At 43.8% G+C, this 20,650-nt stretch overlaps 1 protein-coding gene across 7 annotated transcripts in view; it reads right to left on the reverse strand.

Moving 5' to 3' along the window:
• Window positions 1–20,650, reverse strand: part of ARHGAP17 (Rho GTPase activating protein 17) — an 87,257-nt gene that overhangs the window by 37,413 nt on the left and 29,194 nt on the right. For all 7 annotated transcript variants that reach the window (XR_009055414.1, XM_057748357.1, XM_057748358.1 and 4 more), the window contains exons 2-6: window positions 12,863–12,902; window positions 8,940–9,044; window positions 4,044–4,117; window positions 2,869–2,980; window positions 2,589–2,665 (exon numbers count right to left, since the gene is read on the reverse strand). Coding sequence is in view for 6 of the 7 variants with exons in the window: in XM_057748357.1 (XP_057604340.1) it covers window positions 2,589–2,665; window positions 2,869–2,980; window positions 4,044–4,117; window positions 8,940–9,044; window positions 12,863–12,902 (408 nt within the window). In the remaining variant the exon portion in view is untranslated. The remainder of the gene's footprint in view (window positions 1–2,588; window positions 2,666–2,868; window positions 2,981–4,043; window positions 4,118–8,939; window positions 9,045–12,862; window positions 12,903–20,650) is intronic.

The raw sequence follows: 20,650 nt of genomic DNA on the forward strand, positions 1-20,650 counted from the left end.
CTACCGTCCTGACCTGCGATTACTTTCAGCAAGTGACAGCCAGAACTTCAGTCATGGAGATAGTAACTGATAGCTTATGAAAGCACTTTAAGAGTTAAAATCACTTTTAAGGATTAATATTCCAAAGATAGTAACTACAGAAAATCTGAAACGTAATGTGGAATGTTTATATTCCCTTCATAGTTAAGACAAAAGGACCCCCTCCCCCAAAATTATACTATAGCAGTGTTGGGGAGGGGGGTGCATGGGGAATAATAATCTAAAATAATTTCTGTTTGGTTTTCAAGTGGGTTTTGACCTTCTGTTTAAATAGGGACAAGCCTGCTATTGCAGAAAGTGCTATCACTTTAAATTTAAATTCGGGTATTATACAGATGCAGCATGAAAGCCCACGTTAGCAACTTATCAAGCTTCCCAGATGACTGAATGGGCCCCCAAACGCTCTGCCCTGCCCTCTTTCACGTTCCTGTTGTGATGTGCTCCTCCCCAGCAAGGCTTCAGTAAATCTGCTGAAGCACAGCTGGCGATGGAAAGAGCATGGACTTTGGAGTCTGACAGGCTCAAGTCTGAAGCTTGCTTCTACCTTCGTTAGCTGTGTGACCTTTGGCAATGGCCTAACCTCTCTGTGCCCCGGGTTGTCTCATCTGCAAAACTAAGAAAACAAATACCACCTGCCTGGTAGAGCTGTCACGAGCAGCAAAGGAGGGAACAAACAATGGGTTCTCACTTACTGTTACCCGTTACCATTTTCCTCCAGGGAAAAGCCACAGCAATAGGGAAAAGTGAAGAAGGAGCAGTGATCTGTTTCAGTTTCTCTAATACCTACTGTGATTAAAGCGAGAAGGACCATGAATGCAGGACCAAGAATCAGTGCTGAAATCTCCTATGGGATACGTGTGTTGCAGATGTAAAATTCCTGGTAGGCAGGCATCTATAACACTGCTCAACCAACTCCTGCGAGAGCACACTCACAGCCTTGTTTAATTAACCTTTATAACATTCTTCCTTATCTCCAGCAAAAATCTACCACAGGGCGGCCTTCGCTCCCTGATCCTTGTTCTGGCCACAGGATTCTAATTACTCCTATACAAGTGACAAGGAGAGAGCAGACTCTGCATTCAGAATTCCAGCTCTGCTGTTTATTATATCCAAGGCACACAGCAAGTCAGAGCCACACCATGTGCAGGCGCCTCCTGTATCTGTAAACAAGTCTCCTCTCAAAGTAGGGGATGTCACATAACCTGCTAACCCCTGCCCCTCTCCCAACCCTCACTGAAGGGCATTTAGTATCCACAACAGAGTCTCACCCATGGTACGTACCTACTCGGTGCCTGTTGAAAATGCAAACAGGCAAATGAATAGGGATTGGTGGGAGAATTGAAAGAGCTGACGTGTCACATACGTAATCTCACATCTAGCACGTGGCAGGTGTCCAGTAAGTGGTAATTATCATCTTTACCACGTGCTCATTCCTTGATGTCCCTTCTATCACCTCAACATTTCTTAAATCGGGACGTCTTAATTGATATGTACATTTAATAAAGTGGTGTTTCTATTTCATTCCGCTCCTCCCACCCCCAAATCAGATATCAAATCACTGGTGCAACTGACACTCAGTGACATCTTAGCAACAAGGAGATAAAAGCATCAGACACGTAGAAATTCAGGAAATGATCGCTGTATCTCCATTTATTCACCAAACAGAAATAATCACACCTATGTCACAAGAGTGCAGTGTGGATTAAAACGAGTTAACAAAGCAGGGCTCAGCAAAGCCACTTGTTTTTGTAAATAAAGTTTTATTCAAACACAGCCTCGCTCGTTCATTTACATGTTGCGCAGGGCTGCTTTTCTGCTACAACAGCAGATGTGAGTAGCTGAAACAAAGAGCATCTGATTTGCAAAGCTGAAAATATTTACTATCTGGCCCTTTACAGAAAAAGTTTGTCAACCCTTGTATAAGGTATGAGAAAGGATGGGGCTCAAGGCGGCCACCTCCCTATTCCCTAGTCCTCTCACATGAGTCACTGATACTAACGCCCTCACGGATGGAGCCAAGGCCGGAGTCCGGCCACAGAGCACTACAGACGGGTCATCTGACAGCAGCCCTCTGGGATGGTTACTTGGTTTTACTTAGTTCCTCCCTGTTGAGCACAGCAGTTCCTGATTGTGAAAAATAATCATAACCACACGGAAGTTTTTTGAGGCAGTGGGACCCTTAGCGGCTGCTGAGATCACAGATCTATTTCTTCCTACGTTCCACTACTCCAAGAGCGACGCTCTCAGGACTCTGCCACTGTCCCTTCTCCCCTGAGTACACTTAGGTTTCTTTTTTTTCCTGTCTCCTTTTACTGTTGGTTGACTAAGAACAGGATGTCCTAACACCATCCCGCTGCCACGCTTGGGAGAATGAGGCCTGAAAGCAGGTGTAAGTAGGCTGTGACTCGGTCTGTGAGTCAAGTGTGTGAATCCACGACGACCTCTGCTTTGTGCACCCCGTGGTCTTTACCCGTGTTGAGGAGGGCAATGGTTGCTGAGGATGTGACAGAAGACCGCGTGATTGGTTATTTTTCACAGCTGTAACTTACCTGGCTCTGACCGAGTCCCAGTCTAACACTAACTTGGCAAGCTGCTTCCTCTGTTTCTGGATGTTGGGAATCTCCACCTGGAAAGAAGAACATCTCACACATGAGATGGGATGAGTAAAGTGCAATCTTTATTTACAATTTTTTTTCTCTTAGGCAAAGGATTTTGCACCCTCAGCCTACCCCCTTATTTCTAAAAAGTGTATTCCAAAGCCACTGAGTACTGCTAAAACTTCAGACACAAGCGAACCATTCCCCACCCATCTTCCACCAAAGCACCCACCTCTGCTATGCCATACAGGGGGTCCACGATCTCCTTCTCGACAAAGACTTCGTGCTGAGAGAGTTCCAGAGCCAGCTGATTCTCAGCATCCCCACATGTCTCCAGCATCTTCCTTTAAGAACAAGATGCCCCAGCGACAAACATACACCTGTTAACTCCGACACCCGATTCCCACACTGAGCCAGCTCTGCTCTCCATACGATGGGAACACATTAGGAGATGGGATCTCCTCCACGTTAGGGCACGTCACAACACAGCCTTACAAATGCTATCAACTTAGGGCATGAGTCCACAGACTTGTGCTTTACAATGAACAAGACTGACTCAGGTACACTTTGTGTGTATGTGTGTGCGATATGTGTAAACAGCGAGGTGACAATTCACTGAAAGATTAGGTCCTTGGGTCAGGTGAAAACCAAGTATTCTCAGGAGCACTCTGATAATCTTTTAAATCATATATAAAGTTTATTATACTATATTGTTTTCTGTCTGCTAGTGAGTCCAGCCTAGGCAGTGTCCTTCAAAGAATGACAGAGCATTGTAGGGTGCAGAGCATGCAGACCCCAGGAAATGGGCTGGAAAGTCCAAAGGCCATATCCAGCTGGGAAAGGAGGGCCCATGTTACAGCAGGAGAGAGCAGACAGGATCAAAGGACACTGGCCTCGTAGAGGAGCAAGTAGAAGGAAAGGTTAACCTTCCTTCTTACAATGAAAACAGCTTCATAATTAGATTTTAAAAATTATTTATATGATACATGCTTATAAAAAAATCCACGTAATTGAAAAGGATTATGTGTAATAGAAAAGGCACTCTTTTGAGACAACCTCCACTGACATTACAGTGATCATCTTTAAAAGACATGATTCTTAAGGACTAGAAGGGACTGGTTAGGGCTTATAAATCTGAGTTAACACCTGGACCAGAGAAGGGACTGAGTTCTTTATATCCAAGCTCAGCAGAATAAATAATCGACCTTATCAATTACTTTTGTTACCGGCCCTCTGTATCATCCATCCTTGCTTCCACTAACAGCAAGATTCTTTAGCATCCCAGTGGCCTCCCATGGGGCCTGAGCCTCTGGTCACACAGGTGGCTGCCATGTACATCACCCAGCCATCCACTTCCACCAACCCACCAGGCACTTGGATCTCTTACTGAAAGCAGCCAACTCTTACCCCAGGAGAGAGTCTTCCAGCTGAGTCGATGCTTCTTGCATATTCTGAGCGAGAGCTGTCAGAGGGAGTTTTTTCTGGAAGGCAGAAGACAATGCGTTGTTTTTTTCGTTATAATTGACACCCATTCTCAATTACCAGCTTCAAATCATCAGTCATTGGTTTCTCCTTCAGGTAAACTGTATGGGTAAGAGTTGTGGGTTCAGGTTCAGGTTCAGGTTCTGGTCTCAAAGGTATGAGTTGAGTGACAACCTCTATGTCAGTTTCCTCATATCTGGAAATTACGGATAACAGTGCAAGGGTCCTAGGGCTCTTTGCTGACTAAAGGAGATATTCAAGGTCAAGTACCCCGCCACGTGATAAGTACTCAGTAAACGTTAGCTGCTATTATTATTGTTGCTGTTGCTATTACTATACTTTAATCAAGAGCACACTATGTTCCAGGCACTGGGGACTTAAGATACAGACCTTGCCCTCTGATTATTATGACAAATAAATGCAATGAAGTGCTCAATTTCAAAAGCTTTTGCTCAAATACTCATTCTTACACTGGCTCTTAAATTGGCTGGAATCATAAAGATTTAGCTTTAGTTAAAGATCCAAAAATATCTAGCTAAATATCCAAAAAGGGTTTTTTAAGGTTTTTAAGCACAAAGTCACTTGTTTTCCTACCAGAGATTTGTTTTCCAGCTGGAAGTGACCGTAAGGATCACCTGATTAACGTTCTAATTGTGCAGTCAGGGAACGTGAAGCCCAGGGGGTTACACAGCTGGCCAGGCACCCCGGTGAGGGTGTGGAGCTGGACCTAGGTGCTGACGGCCTGAGCCCTGGTTCAGAGTCTGTCCCTGAATAGCTGATGGCCTATCTCAGGACATGGGCAGAAGAGGCCTGGAAAGTAGCAAGTGGGTTAGTTGTAACACCATAATCTGCTAACGAACAATGCTCTTGATGCTGCAGTACCCCGCGTAATTGTGCCTTCCCAGCAGAAGGGCACTCATGTCAATGACCTGAGGTCCACCTTGCTGTGGTATTGCTCTGCCTTGACCTCGTGCATGTCACCTGCCTTTCCTGCTTTCAAAGGGCTCCATCTGTTACACTTACAGAATATCTCTGGAAGGCTGTACAAGAAACTGCTACTGCTGGTGGTCCTGGAGAGGGGAAGTGGATGCCCGGGAAACAGGGCTGGGAGAGACCTCATGCTCTTTTGCCTATTACGGACTTTGACCATGTAAATGGACAGCCCATTCAAAATGGTATATTGAAATTTAAAAATAAATAACAAACAAATATATTTACCCATCTCTCCTCCCCCTCACGTTATTTTCAAATAAATAAATAACAGGCTTCATCTGCCCCACAAGGAGACCTTCCCTGCTTCCATATTTCTAGACTAGGAAGATATGAGAAAACAGGCAGTGCACTTTGATCAAAATAGAGGATAATCCATACCTTTACTTAGGCTGCCTTTCTAAGGGAATTGAATATAGGATAAATGCAGTAATCAAGAGAAATATACTTTGTGTAACCCGGGAGATCTATGGGGGAAAAAAATCATCAAGAGAGGAGTTTATTTTGACGAGTAGCACTGAAATGCCCAGGTGTAACTAACCAGTGGTTTCCATGCCCTGACTCCAAGGCATTAACAGTCCTGTTTCCCGATGTACAGAAATAAGGACATTCTGCTCACTGAACACTTGAGCTGACGAATGAAGATGCTGTCTACCAACATCAAATTCCTCCACAGACAGGGCTGAGGGCTTCCTAATTTATAAAAGGCATGCCAGCTGCATGAAAAGAAATAATCCCAGGTCTAATATGACCCACGACATAAGCCCTGCCATGTCGACAGTTTGGGCTCAGAAGGCCGCTTGCCCCGTCTCTCTTCCCTCCAATTCTTCCCTCTTCACACTCACGGGAGCTTCTGGTGGGGCCTTTGGGAGGCTTCTCCTATATTTTCTAGACCCAAGGGACTGCTGACTTCTCATGGTCATCTATCATCTGTCATTTCCATGGTGACTCTTCTTCCCACGTGCAGAGCGTAGACAACCTCAGAGCCCTGTCTTGGGTACTTTGGCTTGAGGTTGGAAAAGGAAGGCTGAGGCATTAGGTTCTAGGAATGAGGGCAAGGTACCTTTGCCCCTGCTGCCTGGAACAAGCCCATCACCTGCCACTCATTTTCCTCCTTTACGGCTAGGCTATCAACTCCTCCAGGAAGCCTCCCTTGACTACCCCTCTCCTCCTTTGTTGCCCATTCTTGGTCCTCCCATAATACCCTGTGCATATTTTGTTGAGTACAGTGTTTCTAGAATTATCCATTTGTGGAGGAAGCCTCCCCCACCAGGCTATGAGCACTTTTTAAGGGAGACACTATATCTAATTCATTTTGTAGCTCCAGCACTTGTACACAGTAGGTGTTTGATAAATACTTAATTTGTTTTTTAATGAATTTATGTGACACCTGGGCTGTGTCTCAAAGCAGACCAAAGGAACAACAAGACATATCTGCGTGAACGACAATGGCCTATAGCATAAATGGGAGGAAGTGGGAGATGTACTGAGACTGATAAGGAAAATGCGATCAGATTATGAAGGGCTTAAGTCCTCCAAAGAGCTTGGACTTTAGGTTATTTTGTATAGCACAGAGAATATGGCCAATATTTCACAATAATTTTAAATGGAGTGCAATCTATAAAAATATTGAATCATGACGTTGTACACCAGAAACTAACAGAATATTGTAAGCCCACTCTACTTCAATTAAAAAAAAAAAAGGATCTTTGACTTTAACCTAGGCAAGGGAATCAGCCATCATCCCTGCCAGATGGCGTTATGGGATGCTTCCTTGTGTGGAACCTTCCCTCCGGGCACTGCAGAATGTTAGCATCTTGGTCCCTACCCTCCACATGCCAGTAGTGTCCCCCAGACCTTCTGGCAGCCAAAAAAGTCTCTACACGTTTCCAAATATCCTCATGAGTGTAATTCTGGTCCCTGCTGAGAACAACTAAAGCTTAAGATTTTTTTTTTTTAGGCAGAAGGATAACAGGATCAATTTGTATTTCAGGAAACCAACTCTGATCAGGCTGAAGAAAGGCTGGGGAAAAAAAGGAAAACAGAGGCAGGAAATGTAGCTCAAGAGGTGACTGCGACAGTTCAGATGAGAGGCCATCAGGTCTCGCATTAAGGTGAAGGTGGTAAAGATGGAGCAGAGGTGAGGAATTCAAGAAACAGTCACAGAGAGAATCACAGGACTTGCTGATCAAGCAGCTATGGAAGGCTGAGGATAAGACAAAAGGGAATATAAGAAAACCTAGCTTGCACAATAGGGTGGATAGAATCCAAGAGTCAACACAGAAGGAAGAACTGGTTATGTGTGCTAAGACAGACAACTAGAGGAGGACGTTTTTTGCTTGGCTGAAAATGGTTTACAGGTGTCTGAATAAACACGTTAGGCGCCATGAGAAGAGAGGAGGTGGCCCAAGGAATGTGATGGCAAGAAGAAGGAGACGAAGGGCAGAACCCTAGGAAACAATATTAAACGGGCAGGCAGGGCAGCAGCTATGGCAAGAGGATGCGAAGGAGCAGCAGGGGCAGGACCAGAGGCTTGGGCCCGGTTCTGATGGCCGGGACCCGCAGCGAGCATTCCTGGCGTCGGAGGTGTAAGCAAACTTCCGCTCCTTTAATATACACCGCTGTGAAAACCGTGTGTTCTGCAAGACAGGCGTAACCTTGTTGTCACGTTGGCCAGAAGCGTGTGTAGGAAATACAAAAGGAGGGTGACACAGATCGTCTGCACACCAGCTCTTCCTTGCGAGGCATCTAGTGACCAATAAAACAACATGGGAAATAACACTTCCCCGTGTGCCACGGAAACTCCCACCCTAATGTTACTATGGACTCCTCGGGGTCAGGGTGGGCTCATAAGCTGGGGACTTGTAAAACTAAGGACGGAACTGCCTGATGAACAAAGCTGCTGTGCTCTGCTGGTGGGACACGGGGACCTGGATGCTCTGAACAAACGTACCCCACGGTAGACATTTGATTGTTTCCTAGAGCCCATCCTGTCTATAACAGCATCCTGAGTCCTCCTAAGGATCTATCCTGGTCTCAACGGAGTCTACGAGCTGGAGGTAGGACCGTAGCCCATATTCTGGAGTGAGCCATGGTTAGCTTAAGCCAACCAGCACATTCTGTCTCCTCACCCAACCTCATCCCCTACCCATGGTAAATGATGGAGTGTTGGGGGGTGGGGGGAGGTATTGTTCTGAAACATAGAATGTGACTCAACGCAGTTTATATCTGCCAATGGTATGGAAAAAAAGAAGTTTTCTCACTCCATTATTAAAAACGACTGGAAGAGATGCTCTCTACTCCTGCCAGTCATGCACAAGGAAGCAGGTAGCCCATGGAAGCTGCCGGTAGCCAGCTTGCAACTGTGAGGGACAAAGCAGACACTGACAAAGGCTGAGGGGAGAGAAAGAAAGAAACTGGGGTCCTGGTTCCATCACTGAAAGGCTAGACCAAGCCTTACCTGCAGTCCATCCTGACTACTGGGCTTTTCAGTTAGTAACCCAATAAATTCTACTTTCTCAGTCAATTTAAGAGAGGCTTTCAGCTTTATGCCATCAAAGGATTCCTAACTGACATGTCCATTCTCTTATCAATGACAAGTCTCTTAAAGCACCTGGAGAGAATTCAGTGTAAACATGGATTTTAGCTCAGGGATGTCTTAAGCACAAAAGAATGCTGTGGTCAGGCTAGAGTCATGAGCATGAATGGTGATACAAGGTACAGGTCTGCAGGCAAATCTGCTGATGCTGCTTGGGAAAAATCAACTGACAGAGGGAGAGAAGCCTCTCAGAGCTGTGAGAATCACGGCTCCAAGTCCCACCCGGTACTCACGTGTCTCCTCTCGGTGTCGGTGCCGTGCTGGCCCTGGAAGCAGGCCATCAGGCGCTTGTGGGAATGGTGACACATGGAGCGCACCGTGTCCAGGCGCCGCTCAATCTGACAACACAAAGACACACGTGCCGTTGGCAAGGCTCGAGAACCAACTCAGCCCCCTTCTCCTGCAGTGTTTGTGTGTAGGCATCCTGCAGTTGAATTTTTCAGTGGAACTGGAAATGGTTCCCACGCAGCTACACCAGGGTTTCTCACTATTGACAACTGGGTTGCATGCTCCTGGGTTGTGGGCAGCTGTCCTGTGCATCACTAGTATGTTTGGCATCATCTCTGGTCTCCACCCACTATATGCCAGTAGCATCCAACTGCCCCTTCCATGATAACCAAAACCACCCCTAGACATTGTCAAATATCCACCCCCCTCCCTCCCCGCCACCCCAGGGCAAAATCGCCTCTCATTGAGAACCAGTGAGGTTTCAGATCCCTTAAAGGCTGAATCTATGTGCAGGGGGAGGGGAAAGTCCTGACTAGAACTTGCTTTCAGATGAGTGGTGGCAAAGCCACACACTGAAGCACCAGGAAAGCCCCAGGTGCAATCAGCAGAACTGCTGATGAAGAGCCTAAGCCTGGCCCCAGGCCCACTGCCGAGTGGGAAAGCCGCAGGGATGTTTAGCTCTCTCCTGCACACGGCAGCGGCATCTTCCACACGCGGTACACCCGACAGAAGAATCAAAAGAAATGTTCCACAACTGAAACTCAAGGTCAATGTTTTCAAAATTGTTCCTTATTGGGCTTGGGGTGGTTTTTTGCCTTTTGCTTTTGTTTTGTTTTGTTTGTTTTATAATAAACCTCTAAAGCAGACAGCAGTAAGAAACCCTGACTTAGGGGGCCCACGCATCATGATTAGCTTCCCAAAATATTATTGCCAGGATATGGCTGTTTATGGCAAAGAGAGCTGCTTTTTCCAGGAAGGAATGCCAAAAATGTGTATTCTGATGACTCATTAAGAACGAGGGCAGGCCCTTAGGGATGCTTTCTATTTTAAAGAAAAATCAACAAATTCAAAGCCGAATACATTTTTACCCCAAAACATTTTACCCGATGAGATGGTTTTGGGCCTCTTTCTCAAGCAGCCCTTCTTCAGATCTAAGGCCCCAACCCAGGACCCCAGTCTGCAGCCACATTTATTTAGGACTAAATGCCACATCGCTTGCCCCAAATCTTATAATGACCTGATTCTAAGACATCAGAAAATTAATACACATTCTTCATTTGCCACAAAAGCAGAGGAAAAAAAAAAGCCCCCAAACTCCATTTCATTTGAGTCCAATTTCCCCTAGAATGTAAAGTCCACAGGGACAGGGCCTTGGTCTGTTTTGTTCACTGATTTAACCCAAGTGCCTAGATCACTGTCTGGCCCACGAATGGGAGGTAAGGTTTGTTGAAAGATCACGTACACAGTATATCGAATGCCTGTACACGGTGTTAGAAAAACAACAGTAAATAAATTGTGGTTTGCGCCCTCCTGGGATTCACAGCCTCCTGGGGAAAGCCCATGCGAACAAAACAAAAAGGGAGCCTCTTAAACTGCTCTAACAGAGAGCTAAGAAAAGAGGCAGGAGAAAGAGCAAATTAAGGGACGTCTCACACCAGAAACAAAATAATCTCTGTGGCTTGTGACAGTGGCGATCGTATCAACAAACCATTCATATTTAGCCCTCACTGTGTGCCGGGCTCAGCTCCCAGGGCTAACCACATTTACCCCATGAAGCCCTCCTGGCATCCTCCTTTTAGAGAAGCCGAAACCAAGGCGCAGGGAGGTGAAGAGAATTCCTGAGGCCACCGAGCTAGTGAGGGGCAGACCTGGGATGGGAATCCAGGTGGCTGGTCACCAGACTCAGCACTTTGAACCATTACACGCTTTCTTTAAGGTTAAAAAATCAGAAATCAGAGCAGGAAAACAATTGCCGCAGACGTGGAGCATCTGTGTTATAAAATAAGGAGTTCCTATATCCTATGATGAACCATAATGGAAAAGAATATGCAAAAGAATGTGTATATATATATGTATAACTGAATTACTTTGCTGTACAGCAGAAATTAACGCAACATTGTAAATCAACTATACGTCAATAAAATAAATTAAAAACAAAAGGGGGGGAGTTCCTAGAAACTAGAAAACTCCTCAGGCCCCAGCAGATGTTTGGGCAAAGGGACCAGCACAGACAATGGCCGTCTGAGTCCCACGCGACCTTGCCATCCTCCACCTGCCCGCAAGGCCTCTGGCCTCCTCGCGGGGCTTCAAGGATGAAACAGGATGATGTATATTACTGATGTGGGATGTGGGAGGGAGAACGATGGCAGGAAAATTTAGTGTAACTGGACCAAACAATATTTCTAAAAGTCTGAAATGGATTTGAAATATCTGATAAAAAACCAGTGGGGGAAATAGTGTTAAGAATCTGCTTCTTAAACTATAATATTGTACATCAACTATATCTTAATAAAAAATTATTTTAAAGATTATGATTCTTGGGACTTCCCTGGTGGCACAGTGGTTAAGAATTGGCCTGCCAATGCAGGGGACACGGGTTCGATTCCTGGGCCGGGAAGATCCCACATGCTGCAGAGCAACTAAGCCTGTGCGCCACAGCTACTGAAGCCTGCACTCTAGAGTTCGAGTGCTGCAACTACTGAAGCCCATACGCCTAGAGCCCGTGCTCCACAAGAGAAGTCACAGCACTGAGAAGCCCACGCACCACACCAAAGAGTAGCCCCCACTCGCCACAGCTAGAGAGAGCCCGTGTGCAGCAATGAAGACCCAATGCAGCAAAAAAAAAAAAAAAAAAAAAAAAAAAGATGATTCTTTAGTAAATCTTTTTTTTAAAAAAAACCCTTCTAATCTTTGATAAAAACTTCTAGTCCTCAAAAATAGGAGGTAAAAAAAGTGCTCTTAAAATCTCCTACCTGCAGAAGACTCTCATAATTTAGAAGGCTGTTTTGGCATGGTGGGGTGGAAGCAGCATTTTTAAAATTATGCAGCTCCTTCTCTCCACGGGAAGAGAGAGAAAGCCACACAGAGGCAGATCTCTGGTGTCCAGGGACTCGTTGGAGTACACCTAGGCAGGTTATGGAAATGAGAGGCAAGGAGACAGCTGGAGAAAGCTTGGCAGAAACCCCCATGCAGCAGGAGTCCTGTCCTTTGCGAAGTATTTGGTGTGGGTGGGGATGGAGTGGGGTCGGGCGAAGGGATGTGTATAAAGGGTCCAGGCCCTCCTGGGAGCAACTCCCAGCCCCCAAAGTTAGGGAAGCCTGTTGAGAGACGGCGTGGAGTGCCCCCGGCAGGAAACGCCCCTCCCTACAGAGAGGAGAGTCTGGCCCAATGACGTGAGGCTACCCGAGGGCCCCCGGGTGGTTCTGAGAGGTCTGGTCACTGTCACGGAGACTCTGAGTCCTTTGGGACCCAACGTAGGTCGGTTTGGGGGAAGAAGCATAAAAGGGAGCAAAATATCCAAACTGTAGGTTGGAGCCAGTGGGGCCACTGCTGCAGCTGGCAGAGCCTGTCCCATCAAGGACACCAGTGCAGCAGCCTGCCCAGGACCCGTGACCAGGCCCCAGTGCCAGAGGACCAGCTGGGCCAGCCAGGCTCCTCCCCCCGTCCCCACCCCAACACCTGGCACTTGCACGCGGGACTAGCCCCATCTGAACTTCATAACATGACACCAAAGTTTCAGATCCCCTTTTTATCACCGCGCAACTCAACTGCTCTTCTTTCCTGCTCAAGACTATGCTAATCACGATCCTTCTGATTCAGGCAAAACCCAGAAGAACACCCACAAGCTTCAGTTCTCGCCTATGGCTTTTTTGGTGCTGTTGTTGCTGTTGTTTACACAGAGCGCTTTTAAAAGTCTTTCTTTTGTTACCTGTAACAGATCTTCACTGAGGACTTCCGTTTTCTCGGCTCTGTGGGAAAAATTAAAGTTCAGAGTTAGACATTCAGAAATAAAAAGCATCTCATGAAAGTTAGTAACTGTTATCCTGGAGTTTAAAACAAAACAGGTGGAAACGAATGATCACAAGGGGAGAAATTTTACCAATTTTTATACCAGAGGGCAACTTAAGCAAAAACCAAAGGGGGAAAAAAAAATGAAAGCTTGCAGAGAATAGCAACCCCAAACAAGAACAAATTGTTGAGACCAGTGGTTCTCAAACTTGGGCGTGCACACACCCATCAGGGGGGTGGGGGAGGACGTGCTGTCTTAAAATGCCATTTTCCTGCTCTCACCTCAAGAGTTTCTAATTCCGTAGGTCTGGAGTGAGATCCTGCATTTTTAGCAAGCCCTTCCCTGCCCAGAATTCCATGGCAGGAGGGCTGTGAACCACACTTTTAGAAAAGACTGCTCTAGAGAAAATCAAACTTCAGTTCTTAAAATGATCATTTCTGAGTTTCTCAGCAAACAAGTTTGTCACAAATCCAGAAACATTCTGCAAGGGTACACACACAGTAACAACAATTGAGCCTTCCTTCCTTCAGCTATCTCATCTCTACTTTCAAAAGAGACAAAGTATTTTCACAACTTTCCCTTATCTATGCTTCAGGACTCCTGTGGACTTCAAGGACCCTTCTAGAAGACCAACGTGACAGCCAACAATCAGCAGAGCATCCTGAGCTAATGGGGCCTCAGGCAGCCAGAACACAATCACTTTTTAAATTTATATTTTAAATTTTTAATTAATTTGTTTATTTATTGGCTGCATTGGGTCTTCGTTGCTGCGTGCAGGCTTTCTCTAGTTGTGGCGAGCGGGGGCTACTCTTTGTTGTGGTGCATGGGCTTCTCATTGAGGTGGCTTCTCTTGTTGTGGAGCACAGGCTCCAGGCACTCGGGCTCAGCAGCTGTGGCTCGTGGGTTTAGTTGTTCTGCGGCATGTGGGATCCTCCTGGACTAGGGCTTGAACCCGTGTCCCCTGCACTGGCAGGCAGATCCTTAACCACTGTGCCACCAGGGAAGCCCCCACAATCATTTTTTAAGAAGGCTTTTCTCCATAGTCCGAAAGGGCAGCACTGTTGCTATACAATGTTATACCCAGAATCACTACGAAGTGCCGTTCTGGACTTCTGGTTCAAATAGTGATTTAAGCCAAGTCATTTAACATCCCTACCAAATTCCCATTGAAATGAACCAGGAAATCTTTCAAGGGAAAAGAAAAAAAATTGTTTCAGTTCTGATCACTGTAGGAGGGGGAGGGAAAACCATCAGTGAACCAGAAAATGTGAAGCCTTTTTATAACATACGCTGCAGAATGGAAGGCTGCACGCTTCTGCCCATGAACCAACGCAAGAGAAGGAAAAGCCATTTGGCAAAAAAAAAAAAAATGATGGGACCCTCCAGAACGACCTCAAAACACTGCTAGGCTCAGAGCGGCACTGGATGTGAGAAGCATGGTGGCCCATGGCTTGCGTGATGGCATGTCAAGTAAAACCCAGGCATCGGCACGGAGAATTCCAATACCAATCGTCACAGCAGTGCCCCAGTTAACTTGGAGATGCCTACAGGAGTGGCTCACTCACTGACTTCTGCAGGAAGCTGGAACTCTGACCTGACTCAAAAACCTCCCAGGTCCAGAGGAGCACACCCTGGAGATAAGGTCAAGGCCCCAGCTTCCAGAAGAGGCCAACTCTCAACTGTATGAACAAGTTCTGCAAGCAGCAGGCCAAAAGATGCTGTCCCAGCCCTCACTTGGCATGCGTGGTGCCAGGCATTGCTGAAGTGCCAAACACAGGTAGTCACGCCAGTTGGGGAAGTGCAGCAGGGCCCCAGCTGACAATGAGCTCAAGCGAGCGGCCTCAGAGAGAAGCCTGACAGTCAGCCTAGCAGGGACAGACCTGGCAGGGGACCGCCACAGCTTCACCATTATTCCTTCTCAATCAACAGCCTTGCCACTCCCGAAGCAAAATACCACCACTGGACTATGTAACTTTCACCTTGTCTTCACTGGCCAGAATCCAAAGATCTGGACAGGGCCTTGGACACCTCTGACAGTACTCTGAAATCTCCTTCTGTAGGTATAAGTATATGCAGAGAAAAGTCCCAAGGCCTATTAAAATATTCACAAGTTCAAAAGAAGAGATTCAGAGCAAATATGTCCTCTTTTGAAACAAAGTTTTTAAAACAGAAGAGGAAAACTTAGTTTTAAAATCCCAATGTGGTACAGATGGCCAATGGGCACATGAAGAGATGCTCAACATCGCTCACTGTTAGAGAAATGCAAATCAAAACTACAATGAGGTACCACCTCACTGGTCAGAATGGCCATCATTAAAACGTCTATAAATAATAAATGCTGGAGAGGGTGTGGGGAAAAGGGAACCCTTCTACACTCTTCGTGGTAATGTAAATTGGTACAGCCACTATAAAGAAAACAGTATGGAGGTTCCTTAAAAAACTAGAGTTATCATATGATCCAGCAATCCTACTCCTAGGCATATATTCCAGGTAAAATTATAATTCAAGAATATATATGCACCTCAATAATCACTGCAGCACTATTTACAATAGCCAAGTCATGGAAGTGACGTGTCCATCGACAGATGAATAAAGAAGATGTGGTACATATATACAATGGAATATTACTCAGCCATAAAAAAGAATGAAACAATGTCACTTGCAGCAACCTGGATGGACCTAGAGATTATCATACTAAGTGAAGTAAGTCAGACAGAAAAAGACAAATATATGATATCACCTATATGTGGAATCTAGGATATGATACAAATGAACTTATTTACAAAACAGAAACAGATTCACAGAAAACAGACATAGAAAACAAACTTATAGTTACCAAAAGGGAAGGGTGGAGAAGGGATAAATTAGTTGGAGTTTGGGATTAACAGATACAAACTACTATATATAAAATAGATAAAAAACAAGGTCCTACTGTACAGCACAGGAAACTATATTCAATATCTTATAATAAACCATAATGGAAAAGAATATGAAAAAGAATATATATATGTGTGTATGTGTAACTGAATCACTTTGCTGTATATAAGAAATTAACACAACATTGTAAATCAACTATATTTCAATTAAAAATAATCAATTAATTAATAACACAAAATCTCAATGTGGGTGCTTAGCAGGTATGAGTTAGTAACAGCTCAATGGTCCAGAAGAACCAACTCTGTATATCTTGTTCCAGCTCCCTGTTCAGTGACCTCACACTGGTAACTTGAAATGAAAAAATCAAATACAATGCAAACAAATGCAAATAATACAAATCAGGACTTTTTTTTTTGGAGAGTCAGTTATATGAGCATAGCACTGCAACAGCCACAAAGAAAATAAAGCCAATGTAAAAAGAAAGCAAGAATTAACTTCAGAAAAATCAGAAAGTCCACTGGCAAGATAGTCCTAGTACACTACCATGCTCAGCTGCAAATAACTGATTGGACATAGTAACATGAATATCAAATGGCAATATATCCAAAACTTGTAATATAATTCTTATTGGGAGAATGAGGGAGCAGAAGTAGAGGGGAAGGTTATATAAGAGCCCTAAACCCTCGTTTATCATAATAGGAAGTCAGTAAAGAATACTTAAACTTGATAACTCAAAAGATAGTGGTTTATATATATTATCTATAAATACAGATATGAGTAAATGCCAAAATAAACAGCTCAGATTTGAAAGCAGTTGCCTCTTCAGTGGGGGAATCTTAACTGGGAAAGTGGGGTGAGTGAGGAGAAAATCCACTGTAATTTGTGGATAACTCTTTTCCTATTATTTGACTTTTTAAATTACACCAAATTTTTAAAAATAGTATGTTATTTATATTTTTAAGTAACACTTGATATGGTTTCAAGTGATGCATAACCATAAGTGAAGCATGACTATAACGGTAAAGCAATGGGTCCAACTGTCAATGGGTCCAAAAGTACAATAGAACACTATCCAAAGTATGAGGCAAAATAGTATACTTATTGTCCTTTTTTCAAATTGACAACTGTGATCCTTTGCTTTAAACTGAGAGGCACTTTACTTGAAAAGGTATCTGCAGGCTGAAAAATACACGGAACAGACTATACGAAAATGTTAACAGACAGTTTAAAAATAAGTTTACCCTATGTTTCCCACCTTCGTGGGCACTCCGTATAATACATTGATGAGGTTAATTTTAGAAAGAGATCCAATGCAACTTCTTAACCAGATTTTAGGGTTCACTGAAATTATTTAAAATTGCCTATAATCAGGAAAGATTATTGCCCTCCCCCAGCTTTACTGAAGTATAATTGACAGATAAAACTGTATATATTTAAAATATACAACGTGATGATTTGATGTATATATACATTGTGAAATGAGTACCACAATGAGGTTGATGAGTACATCCATTACCCTTTTTGCTATAGTTGTGAGAATGCTTAAGATCTACTCTCTTAGCAAACGTCATGTAAGTGTTATTAACTATAGTCACCATGCTGTGCATTAGATCCCCAGAATTTATCCATCTTATAACTGAAGGCTTGTACCCTTTGACTAGCATCTCCCCATTTCCCAGACTCCCCAGGCCCTGGTAATCACCATTCTACTCTCTGTTTCTATGAGTTCGACTATTTTTTCTTTTTAAGATTTCACATGTAAGAGACCATACAGTGTTTGTCTGGTTTATTTCACTTAGCATAATGTCCTTCAGGTTCATCCATGTGTTGCAAATGGCAACAAATCCTGATTTCCTTCTTTCTCATGGCTGACTAATGTTCATGTGTGTGTGTGTGTGTGTGTGTGTGTGTGTGTGTGTATACAACTTCTCTATCTATTCATCCATCAATGACAGACACTTAGGTAGTTTCTATATCTTAGCTACTGTGACTATGCTACAATGACCACGGGAGTGCAGATATCTCTTTGAAATACTGATTTCACTTCCTTTGGACATATACCCAGAAGTGGGATTGCTGGATCATATGGTAGTTCTATTTTTATTTTTTGAGGAACCTCCATACTGTTTTCCTTAATGGCTGTACCAATTTACACCACCAACAGTATAAAAGGGTCTAATTACCTGTTGGCCATATGGAAAAATGTCTTCATTGGATAAATGTCTATTGAGGTCCTTTGACCATTTTTTAATCAGGTTATTTGGGGTTTTTTTGCTATTGCATTATATGAGTCTGCTATTGAATTATATATATATTTTGGATATTAACCCCTTAGATATATGGTTTGCAAATGTTTTCTGCCATTCCAAAAGTTGCCTTTTCATTTTGTAGATTGTTTCCTTAGCTGTGCTGAAGCTTTTTAGTTTGATGTAGTCTCACTGTTTATTTTTGCTTTTGTTGCCAGTGCTTTGAGTGTCATATACGTGAAATTATTGCCAAGACCAATATCAAGGAGCTTTTCCCCTATTTTCTTCTAGGACCTTCATGGTTTCAGGTCTTATATTTAAGTCTTCAATTCATTTCAAGTTAACTTTTGTGAGTAGTATAAGGTGGAAGTCCAGTTTCATTCTTTTGCATGTGGATTCCATTTTTCCCAACACCAGACAGACCATCCTGTCCCTACTGTGTATTCCTGATACCATTGTCAAAGATCAATTGACCGTATACGTGTGGGTTTACTTCTGGGCTCTCTATTTGTTCCATTGGCCTATGTGTCTGTTTTTATCCCAGTATCATACTGCTTTGATTACTGTAGCTTCATAATATAGTTTGAAATCAGGAAGTGTGATGCCTTCAGCTTTGTTCTTGCTCAGTATTGCTTTAGCTATTTAGGGGTCTTATCATATGGTCCCATATGAATTTCATTATTTTTTTTTTCTATTTCTGTGAAAAACGCCATTGGAATTTTGATGGGACTACACTGAATCTACAGATTGCTTTGAGTAGTATGGACATTTTAACAATACTAATTCTTCCAATCCATGAATATGAGATATCTAGGAAAGATTACTTTTAAGTTACAAACCACAAACGTGGAATGTAATATACAAATTGGGGTGGCTCCTTCACACCAATGGCATGTGCTACCTCAATCTTAATTTTAGGTAACCATCAATGTCCCCACCTGCCCCAATATATGGTCCAAATGACCTGACCTCCCTCATCACTGTGACTGGTCCAAGGCTCAGTCCTTTCTATGCTGAAGTGTTTTGGAACATTCATCTTTACCAGAGATGTGGAATTTTTCCCTAAGGAAAGTTCAGCAACTAGCATTCAGAATACTGGCCAAGGTCCCCATTTAAAAGCCATTTACCCAAGCCAAAGAAACTTGGTTTTACTGAGACTGAACTTATCAAGACAAAGTGATCCAATCATAAAAATAATACATGCTAAATCAAATTGTTTTCAATCAAATATTTTGCTACGCAGACCTAAACTTTTTTGCATATGGGTTTTTTTCTGCTTTGTCAGAGCCTTCTTTGTGTCCAACGTTCCATGCTTGAAAACACACTCGATGTTTCCTGTCTGTAACTGGAAAAACAATACAAAGCAGGAAGGCACTTCCCACTCGCCATTTTACTCTGGTGGTTGTTTTTTCCTATGCTAGTCGCTGTGCAATTTTACTAGTCATTCGAACAAGGCTTACATCAGGCAGGATTTTTAATTTATTTATCAAAGCATAAGATTCTTTTCCTCCTAATTCCCAAAGCCTAAAAGCAGCAGCACTGTGCGGGCCCTGATGTGTTCACCTTTTCCAGAAATGCTCAAAAGAGGAGACAGGGTCAAAGGAAAATTTCCAATTGGCCTTGACAATTTCCATCTCTAACCGTGGACTGATTTCTGAAGGAGTTTCTGTCATCACTACACTCAATGCCAGAGGCCGCTATCGTGAACTGCCATTTCTGCTTCCCAGGGCACAGATATCTGTTTAAAGCATGTGCCATGGGAGCCATGGAAATAAATGCTCAAGTCCACACCTTCAATGTATGCTGTGATCTTCCAAGCACTGACCATTCCTGACCTCATCCCTGCTCCACAGAGAGCTCCCAGGGGGCAGGGACCAGGTCTAGCTTAGCATCACCTCTACCCCACCACCTAGTTTAGCCCTGCCTGCCACACAGTAGGCCACTTAGTAAATACCGAATGGAGGAATGACAAAGTCAATGGCTGTCATGACAGAGAAAGGTTTGAAAAAAAGAATTTTCTAGATTTCAAAAGAGGTAGCAAGGAAAACACTCAGTAACACTAAGGCAGAAAAGCAGCCACATAAAATAAATACGGATCTTCCACCATAAAATCCACGACTACAATTAAAACATGATACTGTCTTCCAAAATTCATCTTTCTTTCATGAAAAAAACACAAAAAGTAAACCATCCCTATGACCAGGGGTTAGCAAACTACTGCCTGCAGGTTAAATCCAGTTCACTGCCTATTTTTGTTTAGCCAGCAAGCGAAGAGAGTTCTTATTTTTAAAATGGTTGAAAGAAATCAAAATAGATAAATAACATTTTGCCATATGTAAAAATTATATGAAATTCAGGCTTCCATGGGCACAGGTCCGGTTTTCTTAGGGCGCAGCCAGGCTGATCTATGGATGCATTATCTAAGGCTGTTTTCACTACAGCAGCAGAGATGAACTGTTGCAACAGAGACCATGTGGTCTGCAGGCCTCAGAATACCAGCTGGTTGTTTCCAGGAAAAGTCTGCCGACCCGGGGTCTGTGGCAGTGATGCTCACAGCGTGTGGTGCAAACCTCAGCAGCAGGCT

The sequence above is a fragment of the Hippopotamus amphibius genome, chromosome 9, assembly GCF_030028045.1.
Source record: "Hippopotamus amphibius kiboko isolate mHipAmp2 chromosome 9, mHipAmp2.hap2, whole genome shotgun sequence".
Classification (NCBI taxonomy): domain Eukaryota; kingdom Metazoa; phylum Chordata; class Mammalia; order Artiodactyla; family Hippopotamidae; genus Hippopotamus; species Hippopotamus amphibius.